The sequence below is a fragment of the Chiloscyllium punctatum genome, chromosome 7, assembly GCF_047496795.1.
Source record: "Chiloscyllium punctatum isolate Juve2018m chromosome 7, sChiPun1.3, whole genome shotgun sequence".
Lineage (NCBI taxonomy): Eukaryota > Metazoa > Chordata > Chondrichthyes > Orectolobiformes > Hemiscylliidae > Chiloscyllium > Chiloscyllium punctatum.
The window spans coordinates 80,992,793-81,019,686 of NC_092745.1; the positions used below are offsets into that span (position 1 = coordinate 80,992,793).

At 40.0% G+C, this 26,894-nt stretch overlaps 1 protein-coding gene across 1 annotated transcript in view; it reads left to right on the forward strand.

The window, feature by feature from the left end:
• Positions 1 to 26,656, forward strand: part of LOC140479859 (cytochrome P450 4B1-like) — a 50,345-nt gene extending 23,689 nt beyond the window's left edge. Inside the window, exons 5-12 of the mRNA XM_072574176.1 lie at positions 1,536 to 1,660; positions 8,047 to 8,198; positions 10,207 to 10,313; positions 12,008 to 12,198; positions 12,942 to 13,075; positions 14,585 to 14,649; positions 20,803 to 20,885; positions 22,698 to 26,656. Coding sequence (XP_072430277.1) covers positions 1,536 to 1,660; positions 8,047 to 8,198; positions 10,207 to 10,313; positions 12,008 to 12,198; positions 12,942 to 13,075; positions 14,585 to 14,649; positions 20,803 to 20,885; positions 22,698 to 22,869 — 1,029 coding nt within the window. The 3' untranslated portion in view covers positions 22,870 to 26,656. The remainder of the gene's footprint in view (positions 1 to 1,535; positions 1,661 to 8,046; positions 8,199 to 10,206; positions 10,314 to 12,007; positions 12,199 to 12,941; positions 13,076 to 14,584; positions 14,650 to 20,802; positions 20,886 to 22,697) is intronic.
• Positions 26,657 to 26,894: the final 238 nt, after the last annotated feature.

Sequence of the window (26,894 nt, forward strand, 5' to 3'; positions counted from 1 at the left end):
TGTCTTCTAGGGCCAGATTCCGCTGTAGCTTCTCAGTTTGGTCAGTGTAGAAAGTTATTTAATATCAAGATGTCCCCATCTGGTGGCCAATTTTGCCTGCAATAACAATGCATGGGTTACTATATAAACCCATATTAAACATCCCATTTTAACACAATGGAACAGCCCAAAGTATAATACAAAGTTACATTAGGAGAATTATGTTCCTCTAGAGAGTGGCCTGATAGAGAAGTTCATGGTGGGAGTGTTGCTCACTTCCATTGGTATTGGGATGGCATGGTGGCTCAAGGATTAGTACTCTGCCTCACAGCACCAGTGATTCTGGTTCGATTCCAGCCTCAGGTAACTAACTGCGTGGAGTTTGCATGTTTTCCCTATGAGTTTCCTCTGGTTTCCTCCCATAATAATATTAAAATAATAATATTAAGTTGTTTCCGGATGGAGTATTTGGGCTCTCACAGAAAAATTCATCAATATCCTCAATTATTAAAATTCCATTAATACCCAAAGCCAGAGCATTCGAGGAATTTCTAGATACGCACATGGATAAGCACATGAATGATGATGGGTTAGTGAAGGGGGACGAGCTGAGAATAGTTCACAGGTCAGTGCAACATCTGCACTGTATTGTTCTATGTTCTATGTTCTATACCACAGCAAATAAATTCGCGTAAGACAACAGGCACAAATTAACAACAAAGGTTTTTTGAAAAAATATCTGGCACACACTTCTATACACAAACAACTGTAAACAGACCTTCTAGACTAGTGAGGTTATAGCTTTCCCATTTTCCATCGCATATTCACAAAACTAGAGTATGGTAAATAAATTTGTAACATTTTTCAGATCTCAATCTCAGACTTAAATTTAACAGTTGGCGTAGTTACAAGAGCATCAATTGCATTTTTCCCATAAATTAATTCCTGAATTTATGCAGCCTTAAGGTAAAGATTCCACATTCTTTTGCAAGCAATTCATTTCCTCATTGATTTCAAGTTTTACTGGCTTCCCCTGAGGTCTCTGTGTCTCCCACTTCCACCACTTGCACCCTCTCTGTCTCAGTGTTCGTTTATCAATAGGTTTACAACTGTTCTCTGCAGCCTCCCTGTCGAACCCTCCCCCACTTTGGAGTCTCCCCCTCTCTATTCCCATCCAATCCTCCTTGCAATCTCTCTCTCCTCTTTCTTTCTCTGACAGCTTTTCAGCCTCCTATTTTCTGCTATTTCCTTGCAGCCTCTCTCTATCTACATTTAACTTATCAGGCACTATCCTTCACGTTTCCAACCTTCTCCCACACACATGACAGGATTCTATCTTGACAGAAAGGTGACAGACCCTGCTTCCCAATGCTTCAGATCTGAACTTCCCAGCTCTCTGTGCTCTGCCAGCTTTTTACTTACTTACCATATACTCAAGGCACACCTGCTCCAGAGCTGTGTAATAACATCACTGAACTGATTGATTAGAAAATAGCTAATTACTGTGTTATTCCAGCCCTGGATGGGGTGTGAATTAATCATATCTGTCTCCACAGGACAAATGGGAGCTGCTCAGCACAAAAGAGCGGTCTGTGGAACTCTACCATCACATCAGCCTGATGACATTGGATAGTATTCTGAAATGTGCCTTCAGTTTTCACAGCAATTGTCAGCTTGAAAGGTTAGGATTTGAAAGATTTAAAAAGTAACTTTTATGCATTCTTTTGACTAATTGTAGTCTCATATAAAATGAGAATGTCTCCCTCTTTCTGTAACAGTTTCTTTCCTGGTTCAGTTTTTCATCCCCTCACTAGTCTTATAATGAATATGAACAAAGGTGCCTGATCACTTAGCCTACTAGTGTCTAATTCCTCTCTGCTATATTAACATGGCATGAAACCGTTGATTTCAATTTTTATTCTTTTATTAAAAATACCTAAGACAGAAATTCATATGATAACATCATGTAGTTTCTATTCTGTCTCTCCTCTCTCTCTCTCTCTCTCTCTCTCTCTCTCTCTCTCCATCTCCCTCCCGTTCACCCCCTTGTGCAACTCATACATTTCTCTGGTCCTCATCAATGTTTGACTTCTTTCTTTTGGGGACATTTTAAATAAGAATGGGTTTTGGGAGCACTTAGATTGGGAATGGAGAGAGGACTGTTTGGGGCTGGTGTTAGATTTAAGATGTTTGCAACACAATTGAACTGGAATGTTCTGTATACCTGCTACCAATCATATCTCATTGGGACAGTTGGGCCTGGATTTTTATTACTGAGATGGCTAGCTTGAAATGAGACCTGGCTCGCCATACTTGGTTTGTTATAAAGTGTCTCAAATGGCATAATATTCATTCTGGGGGAAGAGGGTAAGGTGCAGGATGGAGTTTACCTTCCACCACTGGAAGGTGTCACAGGGTGGCTAAGTGCTGAAGCAGGAAATTTAAAAACCCACTTCAGTCCCCTGAGACTTTGGCCCAATGGTTTGTTACATTTTAGAGCATCTAGCCCACATCCTTCATACTCCATCACCTCCTCACTCACCCCCCATGCCATCTCCTTTCCATCATGCCAGTACATGATCCACATCCCCTCCCAATGGCCCATCACACCTCCCATATCAACCCACAGGACGTCCATGTCCCTTTACCCAATATACACAATGTACAGAAACAATGAACTCTATAGCAATAATAGCATGCATGGAAATTCATAATTCTTGGAAAATAAAATTTGTCCCACAACACTGCAAAAGTGTCGATGAAATAGATCACTAAAGGAGCAGTAACAGAATTGTATCAATAACATAAACATGAAGCAATCCACACCTCTTAGGCTTAAGCAAATAAACATTGAGGCATTCACGAACAAGATTACAGTGAAAAGAAACATAACTTTAGTAAAATGTTATTCAAGCAAAGTCACCAATTCTAGTCAGCTGTCAATATGAATTCTGTGGGAAGATTTTAACAGTGCTATGTAGGATAAATACGAGTTTCAGTTGCTTAAATATTGCTGGACACGATAAACCAATCCATCAGCAATTGGACTATAACACTGTGAGACATGGAGAATCCATTGAGACGTCCTGTGGGTTGATATGGGAGGTGCGATGGGCCAGTGGGAGGGGATGTGGATCATGTACTGGCATGATGGAAAGGAGATGGCATGGGGGGTGAGTGAGGAGGTGATGGAGTATGAAGGATGTGGACTAGATGCTCTAAAATGTAACAAACCATTAGGACAAAGTCTCAGGGGACTGACTGCCCTTGACTGCATTTAAAGCTGCAGTGATCTTAAAATAATATGAACATGCAAAGGATGAAAACCATGATCAAACTTTAAGGATTAACTTATCACTTCTTAAACAGTAACCAAATTCCCAGCGCTGTAACAGGTAGAATAATGGAATTCCTACAACACTGAAGAAGGCCATTCAACCCATCGAATCTACACCAACGCTCCAAAGAGCGTCCCACCAAGACTCAACACCTCCCCCCCCCCACCCCCCCCACCCCCCCAAAACCCCCTTATCCCTGTATTTCCCATGGCTAAACCACCCAGCCTGCACATCCCTGGACACTATGAGCAATTTAGCATGGACAATCCACTGAACCTGTACACCTTTGGACCATGGGAGGAAACCCATGCAGACACAGGAGAATGTGCAAACTCTACACAGTCTCCAAAGGCTGGAATCAAACCCTGAATCCTGGCGCTGTGAGGCAGCAGTGCTAATTGAGGCAGCAGTTTTAACTACTGAGCCACTGTATCACCCCTTGTCAAAGGAAGTGACTGTAAAAAGATAATGACAATTTCCTTTAAATTTAGATAAGCATTTTTTAATAAAGGTGGAACTGTTGCTTGAAATCTCTGAAACATACAGCATTGGACGTATGCTGCAGTCACACTTTGTTAACCTTGCGAATACCCTAGAAGTGTTTGAAGATGGAGTGCATATTAGTGAGTTGTCACTCAATATCACTTGCTGTTTGTCCTACTGAATATTATTTAAATTTGATGACCCAGAGATCTCCAACAGAATCAAAGATGAGCCAATTCAACAAGTAAAGGACTTGGTCACCTCCCTTAAAGCAATGAATCACAAAACTTGGAACTATGCACATATCTCTGGGTTAAATTGTAAAGTCAATGTAGCTACTTGTTTACATGTTGGAATTAGTTTAGATTTGTCAGATTTTGACAACCTATGTCATCATTCCATCATGGGCTTTTGAACATGTTCTTGTCATATTTGCATTTGAATGGGTGTGATTCTGAACAATCAATGTAACTGCGATGGGGTATGGCAAACTTTATGACTTATGGACAGTAATGAGGGAGGCTGCAAGTGAGAGAAAGAATGGATCTCTTGTAATTATGTGATGTTTACTTCAATACAAAGAGATGGAAATGGGCAAACAATGAGGGAAACTCAATTATGTTATAGATAGAAATCACAAAAATTCAGGAACAAGAAAGAGGCAATTTTGAAGTGAGACAGTGAAATAAAGATCAAAGCCCAGTTGACTGCCCAGGCCTGAACTCTGGGGAATGCTGTACTGGTCAATGCAGCCAAGCTTAGGAGTGAAGAGAATAGGAGAAAACGAGGATTGTCGATGCTGGAGATCAGAGTCAAACAGTGTGGTGCTGGAAAAGCACAGCCAGTCAGGCAGCATCCAAGGAACAGGAGAATCGCTGTTTTGGGCATAAGCCCTTCATCAGGAATGAGATTTGTCGGCCAGGGCTGAGAGCCAAATGGGAGGGGGGAAGGTTGGGGGGAAGGTAGTTGAGAAAGCAATAGGTGGATAAAGGTGAGGGAGAAGGTGATAGGTTGGGGGGGAGTGATAGACAGTTCCAGAGGGCGGTGCCTTCATTACTTCAGTGGTGTAGAGGTCAGTGCACAACACTACCACTGCGCCCCCATCCCCCCTTGTCTGCTGGCTTGAAGGTGAGGTTGGGGTTGGAGCAGAGGAAGTGGAGAGCTGCTCATTGTGAGGGAACAGAATAGGTGATTGAACAAGAAATGACATGAAGAATCCTCACAACAAGTGGAAAATAATTCCAATATGGATTCCCACTGCCCTTCATTCATTTCACTTGGCTAGATTTGAACCTATAAATCAGAGGAATCTCTGTGGGATTGATTTTAATCACAGTAAGTTTCAAGCAGAAGTGGATGCAGAATCAGAGCAAAGACAATTTAATAGGTTAAGTTTCAGGTCTGGTGTATTTTTACTGCATGGCTCATTCAAATGCCAATCTGCAGATAAATCAGACATCTTCCAATGTGGGTCAATCAGATGATCAAGTAGTGGCAAGGAAGGGATTTCTGGAAGGTTGCAAGAAACATTAACCATTCTGCTTTCAAGAAAAAAAGAATTGACATCCATCTAAGGAATAAATTTGTGATCAATTGCAGGTAATGGAAGTCAGCACATGATATTTCATCATTTGTACTGTATTTCCAATCTGCATTTGTTAGGAGTGTTATTTGTTATTACCCAATCAGAATCACTTCCAGTTAATTACTTTTGAAATATGCTCACTGTTGTTGTATAACCAAAGGTAGTAACCAATTTACACGCAGAAAGATCCCAAAAGAGTAAAAAGTTGACTAGTTAAAGAAAAATGATTAATGCTTTTCGCAACTTCAGGATGTCCCAGAGATGTTAGTAAACTCAACTTTCACAGAGTGAAATTTTATATTGTTTTCATGGTGCCATATAAGTAGACAAATATGAGAGTGGTCCTAAGGGAAGAGTACTAAACTGGGCCAAAGCCAATTATATCAAAATTAGGCAAGAGCTGGGAAATGTGGATTGGACACAGCTATTTGAAGAGAAGTCCAGTTTTGATATGTGGGAGGTTTTCAAAGATAGGTTAAAGATAGTGCAGAATAGGCATGTCCCATTGAAAGCAAAGGATAGGAAAGGCAATATTCGTGAACCGTGGATGACAGGAGAAATCGTACAACTAGCCAAGAGGAAAAGGGAAGCATACATAAGGTCCAGGCAGCTAAGAACAGAACGGGCTCTGGAGGAATATCGGAAGAGTAGGACCAGTTTTAAACGAGGAATCAAGCGGGCTAAAAGGGGTCATGAAATAGCTTTAGTGAGCAGAATTAAGGAGAATCCCAAAGCGGGTAACTCGACAAAAGATTGGTCCGCTAAAGGATAATGAAGGAAAGCTGTGTATTGAACCTGAGAGAATGGGTGAGATTCTGAATGATTACTTTGTATCAGTGTTCACTGAGGAGAGGGGCATGATGAATGTTGAGATTAGAGATAGAAGTTTGATAACTCTGGATCATGTTGACATAAGTAGGGAAGATGTGTTGGGTAGGCTAGAAGTTATTAAGGTGGACAAATCCCCAGGACCAACGGGATCTATCCCAGATTGCTAAGGGAGGCAAGAGAGGAAAAAACTGGGGCCCTGACAGATTTCTTTGTAGCATCCTTAAACACAGGTGAGGTGCCGGAGGACTGGAGAGTTGCTTATGTTGTCCCCCTGTACAAGAAGGGTAGTAGGGATATTCTGGGTAAGTACAGACCAGTGAGCTTGACGTCAGTGGTGGGAAAGTTGCTGGTGAAGGTACTGAGGGATAAAATGTATTGATATTTAGAAAAGAATGGGCTTATCAGTGATAGGCAACATCGTTTTGTGCAGGGGAAATCGTGCCTTACCAATTTAATAGAGTTCTTTGAGGAAGTGACCAAGTTGATAGATGAAGGATGAACTGTAGATGTCATATACATGGACTTTAGTAAGGCGTTTGATAAGGTTCCCCATGGTAAACTAATAGAGAAAGTGAAGTCATATGGTGTGCAGGGTGTTCTAGCTAGGTGGATAAAGAACTGGCTGAGCAACAGGAGACAGAGAGTAGTAGTTATGGGAAGTTTCTCAAAATGGAGAAAGGTGACCAGTGGTGTTCCACAGGAATTAGTGCTGGGGCAACCATTGTTTGTGATATACATAAATGATCTGGAAGAGGGCATTGTTGGTATGATCAGCAGATTTGCAGATGACATGAAGATAAGTGCAGTAGCAGAAAGCATAGGGAACAGTCAAAGATAGGTTGATAAATAGACTGGAGAGTTAGGCGGAGAAGTGGCAGATGGAGTTCAATCCAGGCAAATATGAGGTGATGCATTTTGGGAAGTCTAATTCTAGAGCAAGTTATACAGTAAATGGAAGAGCCTTGGGAAAAGTTGATGAGCAGAGAGATCTGGGAGTGCAGGTCCATTGCACTCTGCTGCACAGGTGGATAGAGTGGTCTACAAAATTATGAAGGGTATAGATAAGGTAGATAGAGATAAGCTCCTTCCCAGGGTGAAGGATTCAATAACGAGAGGTCTCTCTTTCAAGGTGAGAGGTGAAAAGTTTAAGGGGGATTAGATTAGATTACTTACAGTGTGGAAACAAGCCCTTCGGCCCAACAAGTCCACACCGCCCCGCCGAAGCGCAACCCACCCATACCCCTACATCTACCCCTTACCTAACACTACGGGCAATTTAGCATGGCCAATTCACCTGACCTGCACATCTTTGGACTGTGGGAGGAAACCGGAGCACCCGGAGGAAACCCACGCAGACACGGGGAGAACGTGCAAACTCCACACAGTCAGTTGCCCGAGGCAGGAATTGAACCCAGGTCCCTGGCGCTGTGAGGCAGCAGTGCTAACCACTGTGCCACCGTGCATGCAGCAAGTACTTTACACACAGGGTGGTAGGTGCCTGGAACACGTTGCCTGCAGAGGTGATAGAGGCAGGCACGGTCGATTCATTTAAGGTGCATCTGGACAGATGCATGAGTAGGTGGGGAGCAGAGGGATACAGATGCTTAGGAATTGGGTGACAGTAGATTTGGATTGGCTCAGGTTTGGAGGGCTGAAGGGCCTGTTCCTGGGCTGTAAATTTTCTTTGTTCTTTCTTCTTTTAAGCCTCTCTTAACTACTATACATTATTGTAAATGACAGTAGTATAGTAGTTCATGATGTGTGACAGAAGTCATTAACTAAATGCAAGTTCAACAATTCTTTTACCTGAATTCTGTTTTCATTTTCCAGTAACAACTCGTATATCCAGGCTGTCTATGAACTTGGATTCCTTGCTAGTGAACGATTTAAAACCTTCCAGCATCATTATGACCTTATCTATTACCTCACCCCTAATGGGATCAGATTCCGGAGAGCCTGCAACTTGGCTCATGAACACACGGGTAAGCAGGACTTCCCAACAGACCGGGGTCAGCCAATACCAAACTGCACAAGCTGTAGAATTTTTAAAAAAGTATCACAATGAAGAGATATAAAATCATTTAGCCAGTTGTCCATTTAATATACTTTCAAAAATATTAACTTGGATGTTGCATGAGAATGGGTGGGATTGAGGCATGCCTGATATTCGGTGACTTTATCAATGAGTAATGAAATTGATGCAGTGGTAGGATATGCCATTTGAAGTTGGATTCACTAGTCTTCACAATCCATGTGATGTTGCTAAACATCCTGCACTGCACCAGAAAAAAAATGTCTCTTTTCTTGCAGAGACATTTCTGTATTCTTGCTGTTCTTCTGTTTATTCCATTAGCATATATGTAGAGGTCTCCTGCACCACACACCCACACCCATCCCATAGGAAAGAAGGATGCCTCACCACATCTTGTACCAAGCCCTCTGAAACAGTGTCTGAAAAGCTTGATGCTGTACTCTCATGTGTTTAATCATTACTCAATGTATCAGCTCAGAGCTTCCCTTTTCAAGTGACTTCCACTAATTTTTCGAATCACTATCTACTTTTTTTTTAAAGTTACCCACGGGGTCAGAGCACCTTATTCAGTATTGGGCCCAAAGCTGGCTGCATGGAATAATAAAGCACCAGCTACCATGCATTTATTATGCTGTCTGAATGAGATGAATGGTCATGGGCTAACCATGTACCAAGATCCCTATACATGTTTTCTATGGTTAGTCAATTTCTTCCCCTCAGTTTTCCTGCCTTTTAGCTCATTCCAGGCTCAGTAATCTCACCATGGGTCCTTTGTAACCTTCCAAACCCACAACCTCAATAGCCTCACAGAACAGTAGCAGCCAATGCATGGGAATGACACTAAATGCAAATTCCCTTCAATGTCACACAGTATCTGAGTGTGCACTATGTTCACATTTTCCCATTGTTGTGTGGCCTAAATCCTGGAACACCCTTGCTCCCAGCACTGTGAGTATCTTACACTGCAGGGACTGCAACGGTTCTAGAAGGCAGCTCACCATCTTCTCCAAGGCAACTGGGGATGAACAATAAAACCTGGCATAGCCAGCAATAACCATATCCCATGAATGAACAGAAATATTACTTCTACTTGATGCACCACTGGTTAAGTACGTCAAGACTCTGTGCCATATTTGCCAGTTCTGGGCCATGTTTTTCAACCAATGTTTCCTCACACTTATCTCACAAACTCTTTTTCCATCAGAAACATATAACTTAGTCCAGGAGATTTTATGAGGGGTATGGGCCAAGTGCTGTCAGATGGGACTAGATTAGTTTAAAATATCTGGTCAGCATGGACAAGTTATAGAGTCATAGAGTCATGGAGATGTACAACGCGGAAACAGACCCTTCGGTACAACTCATCCATGCCGACCAGATATCCCAATCCAATCTAGTCCCACCTGCCAGCATATTCCTCCAGACCCTTCCTATTCATTTATCCATCCAAAAACCTTTTAAATGTTACAATCGTATTAGCCTCCACTATTTCCTCTGGCAGCTCATTCCATACACGTACCATCCTCTGCGTGAAAAAGTTGCCCCTTAGGTCTCTTTTAGATCTTTCTTCTCTGACCTTAAACCTATGCCATCTAGTTCTGGACTCCCTCACCCCAGGAAAGAGACTTTGTCTATTTATCCTATCCATGCCCCTCATGATTTTATAAACCTCTGTAAGGTCACCCCTCAGCCTCCGACGTTCCAGGGAAAACAGCCCCAGCCTATTCAGCCTCTCCCTGTAGCTCAAATCCTCCAATCCTCCAATCCTGGCCAACACCCTTGTAAATCTTATTTGAACCCTTTCAAGTTTCACAACATCTTTCCGGTAGTAAAGAGACCAGAATTGCACGCAATTTTCCAAAAGTGGTCTGTTTCCGTGCTGTACATCTCTATGTCTCTATGACACTATGTATCCTTCAATTGGGACATTTCTCTACATTAAACTATTCTTTTATTAGATAAAGTAATACATCAGAGGAAGGAGGCGCTGAAAAATGAAAAGGAACTTGAACGAATCAAAGAAAAGAAGCATCGTGATTTCTTAGATATTCTTCTGTGTTCAAGGGTCAGTACCTGTAAATAATCTTGCTTATGTACATTGATTTTTATGCTGAGGGGGAATAGGCCAAACTGATCAATGTGACATTTCCAAAAATAACTGTGCTGCAGCATTGAAGAAGGTGTGTACTGTTCTATAAGGGTGGTAAGTATCTAAAAGAATTAATATTGTGGATTGCCTTAAGCCCCATTCAATATGATGTTGTCATACAGACTTAGTGGATGAACAGATTAGGATCTCAAAGGAGTAAGACCTACCGTCTAGGTCTTGATATTTTCTAATCAATTTGTTCAGAAATGTGATTACAAACCTTTGGAGCAGCTGGGATCTTAACCCAGACCTTCTGTCTCAGAGGTAGCTATGCTACTGCTGCATCACAAGAGTACCTACCATCTAGGTCTTCCTCATAGTCTCTGTTACAATGTTGATTAGATTAGATTAGATTCCCTACAGTGTGGAAACAGGCCTTTTGGCCCAACCAGTCCACACCGACCCTCCGAATAGCAACCCACCCAGACCCATTTCCCTCTGACTAATGCACCTAACACTATGGGCAATTTAGCATGGCTAATTCACCTGACCTGCACACCTTTGGATTGTGGGAGGAAACCGGAGCACCCAGAGGAAATCCACGCAGACATGGGGAGAATGTGCAAACTCCATGCAGACAGTCATCCAAGGCTGGAATCAAACCTGGGTCCGTCACGCTGTGAGGCAGTAGTGCTAACCACTTAGCCACCGTGCCGCCGTAACTAATGTTAATCACATTAGTTTAACTTCTAACTAGTTGCTATCATGCAATAAATTACTTTGTGTTTAAGACAAGAGTCTCTTCTCATTAGATACCGCGTCGTTTTCCTCTAATACGCTAGACCAACAGATCCTATTGATCCCTACCAGGAAAGAAGATGGTGGCAGCAAATCTACCAGATAATAAGCAATAGAACAGAATGTTCATAAAACAAATGATATGTTCCTGCCTGTAAGTGCAAGGAAGTAAAGGAAGATTGTTACTTCACCTTTTATCAGATGATGTTTTTTTCCCAATACATATCTGTAGTCCAAGGGTTTGAGAGAAACCGTATTTCATATACCACTGTCACCTCCCTCCACAAGCAGCTTGATGTTTCTTTCTCAAGTGTTTTTTAAATTTATTTTTTGTATTTTATCCCACAGAGAGTGACGGTTGATCTCATTAACACTGCCCCTTCTCAATACCTGACTTGCTTCATTGGGCAACTCCCCCGTCTTCCACTTGAAAGTGCATATTTAAAGTACTTCAGATCACACAATAAGCCGATCAGTTCAATAACCTAACAATCTGCTCAATAAGCCAAACTACCTGATTTACTTGCTGTTTCCCAATTTATTCAGCATTCCTAATTTCCAACCATCACTCTCCAATCCTGTACTTTCAAGTTAAGCAGTTGTAACTACAAATGACTCATCAAGTGAGCTGACATTTGAAAGTGACTGTAGGCTCAGCACTGGAGAGACTCAATGTGTGGAAGTCCTGCGTACAGGTCGCAGCAAGACGTAAGGCCTACTGTCAATTTCTGAGGCAACTATGTTAAAACATTTCACTTTCTCATGGCTTGGCATGGATTAAGAATAATTAATCAAAAATATAATTCTCCAGTAAAAATCAGTCAATGCCAGACAATCGATTCTGACTCATTGTAACGATAATTTTGCTTTAGGATGAACATGGAATTGGACTATCCGATGAAGACCTACGAGCAGAGGTTGATACATTCATGTTTGAAGGCCATGACACTACAGCGAGTGGAATCTCCTGGCTGTTGTACTGTTTGGCTCAACACCCAGAACACCAGCAGAAGTGTAGAGAAGAGATCCAGGAGCTCCTCGGGGGCCAGGAGAAATTTGAATGGTGAATTATGGGGCATTTTTTGCTCGTCAGTGTTTATAGGATGTAAAAGCAAACTCTCAATGGAATTCTTTTACACCATTGTGCTTTGATTAAGGATATAAAATTCCTCAGCCCATACATCAGGTGCTGCATTGAGTTCTGAGCAGCACAACATGGGGAAAATATAATCAACAACAAAGAAGAAGAGAAAAATAGCAGGACTGCTTCATGTAACAGAGATGAGTGACACAAAGTGATCCATTGAGAAAGGTAGACAACAGCGGGCTCAGTGAGGTTTATGATGAGCAATACTTTAAATTAAGCAAGGAAAGTAGAATCAGAGAACATAACCTCAATTTTGTGAGACTCTTCTAGTAAATGAAAACCTCAATGTGAATAAATGTGGGGTCAGAAAAGTCAGAACAGAATATCTGATCCATGCCATGTCACACTGAGATGAAAAATGCTTGTTAATGGTCAGTGCAAACAAATGCTATTATTTAGGTAAGTTTCACAGTGAATTTAGCTGTTTTCTCATTGTCTGTTTGCAACACAGCTTTATGGGTATCACAGTTTATGGATTTGGGTCTTTCAATGTTGTCTTATTAAAGAGTATTTTTTATTTGCAAACTTTAGAATTGGTACTGTTTACTATTAGCACTTTGCAGCCTTGTTTCTGCTGCTAGCAAAATTAATCTAATTCAAATAATATATGTCAACCAATTTTGTTTATCTGCTATTAAGTATTCGATATTTATTTTCAGGGAATTCTTAAGTAATATGCCTTACACCACAATGTGCCTAAAGGAATCACTACGGCTTTATCCCCCTCTACCAGGAGTGTCCAGGAAACTGAGCAAACCACTCATATTCCCTGATGGAAAGCAAGTACCTGCAGGTCTTATATTTCAGAATCTTTTATTATTTGCATAAATTATTGTCAAGTACTTCATTATAAATCATGTACTCATTCTTCTTAAATATTATCCATCTACAAACAACTGCCAACGGGTCATGGAAAAGGTGTACGGTGATTTGGACACTAGTGAAGCATAGATTATTACTGCCACTGTTATAGCCATCGCATCATTTGTCTGCTTAGTGAAAATCAAGCAAAGAAAATCATTGATTCTTTTCTGTCAACACTTTGGAATGTATCCGACAGTTTTAGTGAGATTCTGAGTGATGAGTTTTCGCCTCCTTGATTCTGAGCATTTGCAAATTTACAGTGCAAGATTACTTACGACATTCCTCTAAATGGCTGTAGACTTGTAATCTCAGTAAGGTTTGAAGAATGGATGCAATAACAGTTGTAAACATCACAGTTATAAACATCACAATTGTGCAGTGAGGAATCTCTTTTTCAAGGAGATTTTACTTTGGTGGATTTTCTCATCAGTTCCTTGGACTCTAATTCCATGGACCTTCAATTTTCCAATTGCTGTGTGAACTGTTATCACTCAATGTGTCACTGCTAATACTTAGGCATTACTTTACTCAAATCAATTTGTTTCTCCTAATGATGCTATCTGCCACATTTCTATTTATCCTAATCTTATGCATGTGTCCAAGTGCTACCTGAATTGGTGACGCAAATGATGACTGGCTATTGTATGGGTACTTAGTGTTGGTGGCCTTGAACCTCCTGGTGTATGCTGATGGAATGACTTTACAAAATAATGACTTGCTGTATCTACCTACTAGCTGGAACATCTTCAGCATTATCAGTGCGTCTGCTGAGGAAAAGCTGCTTCAGTTTTTCCTCCTTTCGTTTTCCGTTTTCTGAGTGCTACTACATGATGATGAGGGATCTGAATGTTATAGAGTCTAGAGAGTGTGGCAGAAGTAGTGGTAGGACCAGTAAAGGAGCCAACTCTTTAGCATTGCCAAACTTACAGTTAAATAATTTGTTCAATCCTGATGAAGGAGTCAATGGTCTCAAGAGCAACAGAGAACAGAAATGTGAAGCTGCAAGAATGTGCAATAATTGAATGCTAGAAATAGAATTGATAGAAATGAATTTCAAAGCATTAACCTAACTCTAATAATCAGATTTTTTTGAAGCTCATTGATGAAATTATGTACAATAATTATTCCAAACGTTTCCACAGATTTTCATGATTTTCAGATTCATGAGTATATCACTGACATGACGTAAGCAAATTCCGACATCTCAGATGTCAGGAAAATGCCAGAAAGAAATCAGACACTTTTCCCCAAAGAGGAAATGTCAAAAGGCTTCCACTGTATCTTCAAAGACTCATTGCCTCACCAGCAGGAACCTTAGAGCAGACTACCTGATTGTCCCATAGCCTGGGAAATAGTGTGCAAAATAAAGTTTGGAAAATAAGAAGAATGAGTCATATGCCTGAAATTGCTACTGAATGTGTGAATTATATTTTCACAGGTTGTCTGGTTGCATTAAGTATCTACTCCCTCCACAGGAATCCAAATTTCTGGGATGATCCTGAGGTAATTTATTTTCTAATACTGAGACATTAGTTGACAGAGTCATTACATGAACACCAACCTGTTAGTGCACTGTCACTAGAGATTCTACCAACCTCCAAAACAAGACTCTTTGATTCAATTTTTCCATTAATTTTAATAGTATCATATTTATATGCTTTATGTTTAACAAAGATACAATACTTTAGATATTTATTAATTTGTAATTTTTGAGTAATATCTGTAATATTTCTGAGTATCTCATTGACGTTTGAGTATAAACCAAATGGTGTAATATTTTATGATCGAAATCTTATTATCCACCACTTCCCTGCTGCTTTCATTCTTTTGAATAGATCTCTCAAATGTTCACGTTTATCTCTCTCCCTGCATTCTGTATTCTGCACTCTGTTCTGCTATTCAGTGCACTTTTGTATGATCTGCCTGTAAAGCACCCAAAACAACACTGTATCTCAGTACATGGGACAATAATAAATAAAATCAAATTTAAACAACTTCCAACATCTAGATACTCTTGAGGTGGACCAAGTACATGTTTACATCTGTTTTCTGTATGTAGCTTGTTTTAACTAAATCAGGTCACTAGTCTGAACCCAGAACATGATAATGCCATTCTACATGGCTATCTATGACTCTCTATCATTATTATCTGAGGTAGGCATGATGGAAGGATTTGAAGATTGATAAAGTGTTTAGCTTTGTTATCAATGCACTTTCTGTGGTTTTGAAGTCCTGAAGTAGGATTTAAACTCAGGAACTTCTAGTTCAGAGGCAAAGAACACTACCCACTGACACACAAGACCTTATGTAAAATCTTACCAGATCCTATGACTAGAAATTTGGAAGAATTGTGTGTCAATTTAAAGTAGGCCTTTCTCATCGCCAGAAACAAAATGTACCATTTTCCACAGATTTCCCGACCTTGATTGAGATTTTTGCTGGTTACCAGCGAGACCCCTATGAGCAGGAATCGTCACAAATTACCATCTGCATTAGTATTTGATCTTGTTTTATTAATCTACACTCTCCTATTTTGCCACCCACTGGATAGAAACTTGACACAGAGAATTCCCAGCACAAAAGCTACGGTGGGTGCATTTTGACTCCAGCTTAATGCATGCTCCTCCAAACCTTCATCTTGGACATACAACATCAATGTCTCAGGACATGAGGGACATGGATAGGATAAATAGATAAAGTTTTTTTTCCTGGGGTGGGGGAGTCCAGAACTAGAGGGCATAGATTTAGGGTGAGAGGGGAAAGATATAAAAGGAACACAAGGGGCAACTTTTTCACACAGAGGGTCATACATGTATGGAATGAGCTGCTAGAAGATGTGGTGGAGGCTGGTGCAATTACAACAGTTAAAAGGCATTTGGATGGGAAATGAATAGGAAGGGTTTGGAGGGATATGGGCCAGATGCTGGCAGGTGGGACTAGATTGGGTTGGGATATCTGGTCGGCATGGACGGGTTGGACCGAAGGGTCTGTTTCCATGCTGTACATCTCTATGGCTCTATGACATGCTTCATGGATACTGGCCATATGCATCCTGCATTCATGGAGATTGGCATCTGACATGTGCTACAACTTGCCATGGTATACCTCAAATCCACTCACCGAATGCTACTGTCCTTCAATGCTGCACTTTGAATCACCGTGGCAACTATCGTTGCAATGTTGGTGCAAGGGTGTTTTGCATACAGAAATGGTCAATCAGCTCACTGTTCAGGCAAGGCTGCATCTCAGGTCTAATTGCTCGCTTTCTTGGCAATCGCTCACTCAGCTTCCACTTGGATGTTCACTGCATCGTTATCTTGCCTTGCTGACTTTTTGTCTGGCTGCTTTCAAACTTTAAGGCTTTAAGGTAGTACCCTAAACAGCAAAGCACAATGGTAGTCAGCTTGTCAACAATTATTAGTCAAAGGCTATACATGTTGCTATATGACACCATGTTATGTCCATCTCTCATGTACAGCATGTGCCAGCAGTCTACATGGTAAACATACTGCATGTTTATCAATCAAATAGTCATGCCTCCAAGTCAAAAGGGAATAGTCCTCAGTTGAGTCATAGGGCTTGCTGTCAGTCAAGTGATTCAAGAGCAGCAACCAATCACAAAGTAGGGCTTGGGCACGGGCTGTCATTTGGACAGTCACAGATAGGGGATCTGCCTCATTACAGTCAGGGCATTGGGCTACTGTAAAGATGTAGAGGCAATCAATACTGAGGATTGTAGGCTGCAGCCTGGAGTGCAGAGGGAAACTTGGTACCTACGTAGAGCGGAAGTTGGTAGTACATGGGATGACTTGGGATGCTGTGGGAAAATGGGTGGCAAGTGTTCACCACCACTGGCCTCAATGATGATCTGTGCTGTACAATGATGGACATTATCAAACTGGACAGATGGAGTTTAGGAGTAAGGTAGATTGTTGGAATCTCAGTTCAAGGTGTAGGTGGATACATCTTGTGATTAGGTGAAGGTCAGTTATTCAGGGTGTGTGGGGTACAAAGAAACATGGAGGCTTGGGGTTGGGGTGGGGTAGACAGGTGTGGACCTGATGATCAGATTGAACCTCAGACTCAGGATATTCTTCACAACCCAAATTTCCTTCCATGATCTGCCAATTACTAAAAATTACCTGAGAATGGAAAAATGGGTGGGACCATGCCCAAAGTGGGTGAAGTCAGTGACTACTTAATGGACTGCATGATGGGAGAACCTTCAATGGCAGCTGCATCAATCATGAACCTGCATTGAGCAAATTCACATCCTCTGCAGTGATATCTCCATGCATGTGACAAGTATGCAGGGTTCAAATGTTACAGGATCATTGATTCATACAACATGGAAACAGACTCTTCAGTCCAACTCATCCATTTCAACCAGATTTCCCAAACTAAACTTGTCCCATTTTCCCCCACTTAGCCCATATCCCTCTTAAATCCTTCCAATTCATGTAGCTATCCAAATGTTGTTTACATGTTGTAACTGTACCTGCATCTATCACTTCCTTTGATAGTTCATTCCACATACAAACCACCCTCTTTGTGAAATAGTTGCCCTTCAGATTCTTTTTAAATCTTTCTCCTCTCACCTTAAAATTATGCCCTCTAGTTCTGAACTCTCCCACCCTTTGGAAAACACCTTTGCTATTCACCTTATCTAAAGGCAATGTTGACTATGTCATTGATCCTTGCAAATTGAAAATAGAAGCCTCGGTGAAGCAGAAGTAATCAAAGGCAACTTTAAAAGAGGTATCTGGGGTCACATCACATACAGCTAATGCTAGAGCTCCCAGGGTGCAAAACACATGGACTAGAAGAACAATGCCATAAACCCAAATGTGTAATGCTAGGTGATGCTTGGAGGAGAAGAGTTCATTGCACATACAGCACTTAGATGAAGTATTATTACTTTGTCTCATGACTGATGGAGCACTCATCAAAATAGGATCCTATGTCAAAGTATCAAGATGAGTCAATACACGGCCCCTCCTTACCAAAATGCTCCATTTCTCACTCTTTGGAGAAGTGTATACAGTCAACCTTTTTTGTTTTTATCCATTCATCAAATATGGACATAGCTGGCCAGGGCAGCATTTATTGACCATCCCTAGTTAACCGTGAGAAGAAAGTGGTGAGCTTTGAACCCCTGTAATTGATTTGCTGTAGGTCGACCCACAATGCTGTTAGGGAGCAAGTTCCAGAAATTTGACCTGACAAAGCATAAATATATTTCTGAGTCAGGGTGGTAAATAGCTTAGAAGGAAACCTGCAGGTAGTGGCATTCCTATGTATCTGCTGCCCTTGTCCTTCCAGATGGTAGTGATACTGGGTTTGGTTGGTGCTGTCTATGGAACCTTGGCGAATTTCTGCAGTGCAGCTTGTGGATGATACTTACTGCTGCTACTGAGCGTTGGTGATGGAGGGAATGAATTTTTGTGGACGTGATGCCAACCAAGTGCATACTTCTCCATAGAGTGAGAGATGGACTGTTTTGATAAGGAGGTGTGCATGTAGTGACTCAGCATTGCTTGAGATAGTGTCAAGCTTCTTGAGTGTTGTTGGAGCTGCACTCATCCAGGCAACTAGGGAGTATTCCATCACATTCCTGACTTGTACTTTGTAGAAAGTGGATAGGTTTCAGGAGCTGGGAGGTGAGTTATTTGTGCAGGCTTCCTAGTCTCTGACCTGCATTTGTAACCAAAATATTTATTGCCAGTTTAGTTCAATTTCTGGTCAATGGTAACTGAAGGATATTAATTATGAAAGATTCAGTAATGGTAATGCCATTGAATGTTAAGGGACAATTGTTAGATTTTACCTTGTTAGAGATGGTCATTACCTCGTACTTATGTGGCATGAATGTAACTTTGCACTTGTCAGCCCAAACTTGGATATTGTTCAGATCTTTCTACATTTGGACATAGGCTGTTTCAGTATCTGAGGATTCATGTGTGATACTGAACATTGTTATCAGTGAAAATCCCCCCTTATAACCTTACAATAAAAAGAAAGTCATTGGTGAAGCAGCTGAAGATGAGTAAACCAAGGATGAGAGCATTCCCATTTGAGAATGAGCTGTTGCTGTCTGTAAAATGCAACATTCCTCATTGCTGCTAATAATCCCATAAGCACAGCCTTTAACACGTAAGAATATCACCAGCTGAAAATGGGATAGAGATCAAAATAAGTCAATCATGCTAAGGAATTGCTGTGAGATTTTTTGAATTATTGAGACCAAAATAAAACATAAATGGGATAGCATACAACATATTGTAGCAAGTTTCAAAGTAGAAACACATCAAAGAAAACAAACAACCAGGACAAAGCTTCTGTAGTTTATCAATGGGATCTCAATCTCTTAGTACGGTGGTACCTTGAAGCTTACTTGCTATTATCTATAACATAAAGTTATCATTAATTACAATTATTTAAAGTTATTTTTTGTTTACAGTTAGATCTGAATGATGGTGATAAACAATTATTTCTACAACAACCTAATCACAGGATTTAAATAAGAGCACTATTATTCATTCTGCTTTGGACAGGATTGAAATGGAGAAGTATTTTACTGTGTGTCACAGTAGAATGCAAAATTTCAGTTACTGAGATGAAAGAAAAAGTTCAGTTCTACCCAAAATGTGATTTATAAGTAGAATTTTGTAAAATTGACTACACTTGAGAGTGAGAAATACACATCAGAAGTGAGCTTGGAAGAGCAGGTTGTTATGGTGACAGTGGCAAAATGCCAGGGAAGCAGATTGGGAGAGCTCCCTGGAGCAGTCATACTATCAGGCCCTTATTAGGTGAAAATGGCAGTGGCTTCCCACTCTGCTGACCAGGGGCAGAAGGCCTATTGAATAATTAGAGGTCAAATTAAAGGCTAGTTTTTCTGGGCTACTAGGGTTGGGTTGACTCCTACAATGTGATGAAGCACCTGAATGCATGGAAACAGTCTCCCAGTCACTTCCCAGCAACTGGGACACCATCATTTTTGAGAGGCCTTGGCATAACAAAGGCCAGCCCACAGTCCTGACTCCAACACTGGAGGTTAATGCTGCACCCCTACCACTCCCCACCTCTGCCCCCAGCACCTTCAGTTGTCAGGGCTTTCCTACTAAGCCCCAGCACAGAAAAACAGTTTTCAGCTACGAAGGTCGTCGCTCAAAATGGAGCTAGGCACTTTGCCTGCCTTAGAGCCACTGCAGTTAGTACACTTCCTTGGTAATGGTGCCAAGGCTTCACAACTGCTGACCCTATGATTGAAGTGGCAGTTTGAAAGAGTAGCACCCCACCACCCTCTCATTCTTAATTACATGGCAAGCTTGACAGTAACTAATTAAAAGATACTCAAAAGGCCCGCATCTGTGTTCCAAGGTCAAGTCTCACACTGGCTGAGAATATTCCAACCTGATATATGTTATCCAGCAACTGTTTGGGCCCCTTCATCTATAGTTTCTGTCAAGTACCCTTTGAAATTCAGTATACTGTAGCTCTCTAAATGATGATGTAAACATGCAACACTATCACATGATAAACATAATGGATTTTTATGAAGCTGATTTACCATAACCTAGCTTTTTGTTGATATTTGTACAAGCATCTACTACACATTTCTAACTGATGTCTACCATTGTCTTTTCTTATCAGAAATTTAACCCATTGAGGTTTACTCCAGAAAATTCAGAAAATAAGCACCACCATTCCTACTTGCCTTTCTCTGTCGGACCAAGGTATGATAACAAGAGTGTTGATTGTCAATTTGATGTTGTTCGTGACACAAATTATTTTTATATAAACCTAGTTTACAGCAGGTGAATTAATGTATTCCAGTTCAGCAGAACAATTTCATATCCTTCTATTACTGTTAAGTAATATATAATACTGGAATCTACAATATTAGGATCAAAATTATAAAGTTTGGGGAGATGTGGGGTGAAGATTTCTCATGTTAAAAAAAATTGTGTTTTTCGGGGTGGGATGAGAAGACATTAATGGAAAGAGCCCAAAGGCAGGATCAAATGTTATGAGGTTAGCAAAGCAAGATTAAACAGATCCAGCTGGGGAAGCTTAGGGAGAGAGTTCCAAAGGTGGGAATGGCTCAATGAGTAACTTATGGTGTTTCAGAATGGAGAATATGTCACATAAAATCAAATGAAGAGATAGATCTGGGAAATTGAGCTAAAAGGATCAAAGAACATTGGGGAAAAGCAGTAACAGTCTATTGAGTTGGATGATCAATCATGATCAAAATGAATTATTGAAAAGGCTTGAAGGACTGACTAGCCCATTGCTAGCCCTGTTTCCTATGTTTCTATGTATATTTCTGTAGATGGCTATCTAAAAGCCTATAAGTTGAGAGGAATGATGCCAAGCAGGGTTCAGGAAATAAAAGGATTGGTGAGAGTTAGACCATAGATCTGGGTGGGACCTTAATATGGCATGGGAGTCCTCAGTAAACGTAAGTGGTGGCATCGTGGTACTGACATTGGATAAGTAATACAGAACCCGAGGTTAATGATCTTAATGCACGGGTTCTAATCCAATTAAGGTAAATGGTGAGGTTTGAATTCAGTAAAAAAAAAGAAGCACAAGTAAAAAGCTAGCCCATAGATATTCATATGGATGTTAATCTCACAGTTGATTGTTATTAAAAATCCATCTGGTTCACTAATGATCTTTACAGGAAGGAAACTACCATCCTTACCTAGTCTGGCCTACATATGACTCTAAAACTACAGGAAGCTTAACTCTTAACTGCATGATAGGCAATAAATGAAGACCTTTCCAGCAAAACCCACATCACATGAACGATTTTTTAAAAAATCTCTCAAAGTCCCAAAAGCTAGTTGTCCAAATGAGACCAAATATATCAGATTGCCAAATAATGATCCAGGCCAGGATTGTGGCCTGAGCCCCTGGTGATTGCTGATGACTTCTGAAAAGCCTCTGACCCCCTTACCAACGGAGCTAATGAAACACTTCTGATATTTTTCTCTGAAAGCCTTGGCAACAATTCCCCAAAACTTGGCATTCATTATTCCATTTTGTTGCCACTCAACTGGATGGAGCTGAAGATTTTCCATCTAATTGTTCAAAAACTTGCCCAGGATATTGAAATCATAAGATTTCTCCTTGACCCACAAACATCAGAGGGGTTAATGATTAGGTATACTCCAAAACTTATGCTGGAATGTTGAGGTACAGATTTTCCACCACAAAAATTTCTAGTGTCCTGGGATATGTAATGACAGTGATTTGAAAGAAATGGGACAATGTCTGATTATTGGGATACTGTGAATTATCAGAATGATGGTACATTGTTTAGAAATGGGTGCTAACCTATCCTGTCAAAAACTGAGATGGCTAATACAATGGTAAACAAATAACCAAATTGACCAGGACCAGAAATCAATTCAGTTCAGCAGAATGCATTATCCCTGTAATTATTTATGTAAAGAATATTAACTTATTGATTATGTAGACTTTTGAAGAAAGATTGAAAAACTCCCCCTTGTAAACTCCAGTGTATTTATTATTTTTAGGAACTGCATTGGTCAGCACTTTGCCATGAATGAAATGAAGGTGGCTGCCGCTCTAATTCTTAATCGATTTGAACTGGAGGTTGATGAAGTAAATCTACCAATTAAAACACCCCAAATAGTCCTCCGCTCGAAAAATGGAATACATCTGAAGATTAAAAAGCTGGAGAAGTAAATCCGAAAAAAAGATAATTCTGCAATGTCTTTCTACCAGCTGACAAAATTAGTAACTATTCTTAAAGTAGCAACTTCAAGAATAGACAAATTAATTTAAAAGTGAATAATAATTTCGCTGTAAAACACTGGAGGGTCACTTTGTTTGGAAATGTAAGATTGATAATCAAGAGTGATATAAAATGGGCTGCTTATTTTCTACCAACAATTTTGTTATTAATTACTTGTGGACTTCCCAGCACATTGTTTTTCCTTCTGTTCTTTTTCTTTTCCACATCTTTCTGAAGGCTGGATCTGTAATCTGGAAGTTCTAGGAGCTGGTTTGCCTCATTAGCTCATCCAATGGTCCATTTTTCTTGTAGAGAGAAGCTGAAATTGTTCACTTAGAATTGAGGAGTTCAAGATCATGAAACATTTTTACAGAGTGAATTGAGAAACTTTTCATTAACAGGGGAGTTAATAACTAGATGGCAGAGATTTAGATAATTGGCAAAATTATTGAAGGAAGAGATCTTTCTCTTTGTTTAATGACTTGTCATGTTCTACAGTATATTCCCTGAAGGAGTGATGGAAACAAATTCAATAATAAATTTCAAAAGAAATAGGATGCATACTTGAAAAAGCAATGGAAAAAGAACAAAGGAGAACAGACTAATTAAATAGTTGTTACACTATGCCAGCACAGGCACAATATGCTAAATTACCTTTTTATTTGCTCTAAGAATCTCTGATTAAATGATTAAATAATCTACACAGTCACACAGTCAACATCCTTATGACTTTAATTGGGGTGAAAATACTGTTGATAATGTTGACAAAGTCTGCTGTGTCATTTCATATGCTATTGCAAACAAAGGTATCAGATATGTAACAATAATTGCAGTGTAGATGATGACCATAAGTCATTCAATATAACTTGGACAGTTTAGTTTTGTTCCAAAAACCCTGATTTAAAGGCTATTCACTTTATGTCATGGTATATATTATGGAAATGGAAGCAGTTGTTTTACTCTGTCTTGTCTTATTAGTTTACAAATCGTGACAAATTAAAACACATTTACAATTTATACAAAATGTGCATACTTGACAACAGGAAAAAACAACTGGCTATCTTCATTACTTGATAAAACCATTTCTCAACGTCCTTTATTCTTAACTTGCTTGGCAATGCTAAGACTTTTTTTTCCCAAAATTGAGCAAATTAGAGATTTGAGGCAATGTTATCTCAGTGCTCATAACTCCAGTGAAAACGCTGAACTTAAACTATTTTATGTCAGAAACTATTTCACTTCTGCCTTGCAGCATGGTGCTCTTCTTTGGTTTTGTGTTAGGCCTGAGAGAAAGATAGGGGGAAATGTCTGGATCTCAACACACAGATAAACATTATCAGCCAAAGCTTTCCATTTCATTAAACCATTGAAACTAATAGCTCATAAAAGGCCCATTTGGTCTAAGCTGGTGCTAAATCTTCACCTGGAGTTATCAAATCTAATCATTTTAATTAGAGTGTTAGAGTTGTACAGCACAGGAACAGACCCTTCGGTCGAACTTGTCCATGCCAACCAGATATCCTAAATTAATGCAGTCCCATTTGCCAACACTTGGCCCATTTCCCTATGAACCCTTCCTATTCATTTGGCCATCTCGATGTCTTTTAAATGTTAGTTTGTACCAGCCTTCACCACTTCCTCTGGCAGCTCATTCCATACATGCACCAGCTATACCTCTGCAAATCATTGGATGAAGAATTGAGCTGACTTTACCAGATTCAGTTAATGTAGTACGGTGTGGCCTCGGCACCTGTAGAAAAGCAAGACAAAGAGGTGCTACTGTTTTCAAAACAATCAAGTGAGATGTGGATGCTGGAAATCAGAAAGAAAAATAGAAATTGCTGGAAAAACTCAGCAGGTCTGGCAGTATCTGTGGAGAGAAACCAGAGGTAGCGTTTTGGATCCAGTTCTGAAAAAGGGTCACTGGACCTGAAACATTAACTGTGCTTTCTCTACGTAGCTACTGTTTTCAATCCTGATAGCTATCCAATGACCTCATTTCCATGTGCAGTGCATTATGGAGTTTCATTAAAGGGGAAGCAGCTCAAATCTGGTGTATCATTGTTGGAACAGTTGCCCACTCTCAATGTTCAAACTTGCAAATGAAGGAAAGTATTTGGGGCAATTTTTTATAGTGTCTGTTTATCTCGACTCCACTGCAAGTTGTCAGTTGCAAGGGAGGATGGGAAAAAAAAGAGAAAATGACAGGTAAAGTAGAAGAAAAAAGAATTAATTTCACTGAGATTAAGGCCCAGATTTCCATGGAGTCAGGAAGACCCCACAGCCCTTCACAAATTACATGCAGGGCCCAGCACCAAAATTCCTACCTACTTTCTGAAATACTTTTGCTGGGAAGGTATATGATTTTCCTACGTGATAAACTTGAACTCAGCAGGGTCATTGCAACTTATTACTGAGTTCAAACAGGCCCCTTTTGACTATTACTTAACCTTTTGGGATAGAGTAAATTTAAAATACTCTTAAAAGAGTAAAAACATCAGTTTGAGCTATTTCATCCCCACCTCTTTAAATTTGCAAAATAATCCAGGCACACAATGTCAGAGAGAATTTTGAAAATTGTCTGTCGGATTGTTTTAATTGACAGATCACCTCATGTAAGTTAGAAAAAAAATGAGCACCTATTCCATACTTTCAAATGAGTTTGTTATTATGGGTTGTTATTATGAATACATGACGAAGTTTCAAAATCTAAAGTTTATCTCAGCAGGTGGTTCTGATTTCACAGCTTTATGAACAATTTAACGAAGCTATTTAAAGAATAACTTTTCTTCAATGTAACTACCGAATAGAAATATTCATTTTTATAACAGGTTAACCTCTTGGGGAGATTTAATGATTTTATTAGTTTCATAAATAAGAGCAAGTTCTTCTCATATTCAGTGTGTATAAGTGAGATATATTGGATTGCTAGAAGTTTATTCTGATGTTTTCAAGGCTCTGCCATTGTTGATCATGGCTAATTTGGTACAGAGGTATCAACCCAAGGGTCCAGGTATCTCACTAAGAAGAGCTTATGGGGGGTGAATGGGTATGTTGGGTTGTAAGGGGGAGGGCTGCAGGACTTCATAGCTTCCAAAAGGAAGTAATCTATGATCTGCTTCTGACCGAGTAGGTTTTACTTCATCCCACTCTGTATCTCTGGAATAAAGTTGGGTCCTATGGTGCTTTTTAAACAAGGATGGGATTCCTGAGTCAGAAAGTTTCTGTGGTGAAAATGTGGCCTTAATTTTCATGGAATAAATATATTCCAAATAAGTTGGTTGTTTTTGAATTAATCATTATGGTAATGTGATGTAGTATGTTCTGAAAGTAAATTTGATTAATGCATAGTAGTTTTCTCTATTGACCTTGTTGCTGTGGCACTTGTCCTGGTGAACTTACAGCATTTTAAGTTCTAGAGTATTATGTACTGTCAATGAATCTGAATTGTAGCCACCACTTCAGCCACATATTATGTTTGCACTGGGAGTACTGCAAAATAAACAAAAAATGCAAGAAACTGGCAGTGAAAAATGTGTACCATTAGAGATAATTATTTTAAATCCATAATCAACATGTGCTATAGCTATCAAGCCTGGAGAATTATTGAATAGAGATTTGTAAAGAAATATGCTTCTTTTGAGTCATACTGTAAATTAACAAAATCATTGTTCAAATGATTTGGAGATGCCGGTGTTGGACTGGGGTGTACAAAGTTAAAAATCACACAGCACCAGGTTATAGTCCAACAGGTTTAATTGGAATCACATTAACTTTCGGAGCAACGCTCCTTCATCAGGTGATAGTGAGGAGCGACGCTCCGAAAGCTAGTGTGCTTCTAATTAAACCTGTTGGACTATAGCCTGGTGTTGTGTGATTTTTAACATTGTTCAAATGAGTTGCATGGATTTGCTCTTCATACTTTGTTCAAATTATATTTTGAGATTTTACAAGTGTTTTGACAGTAACACTTTTC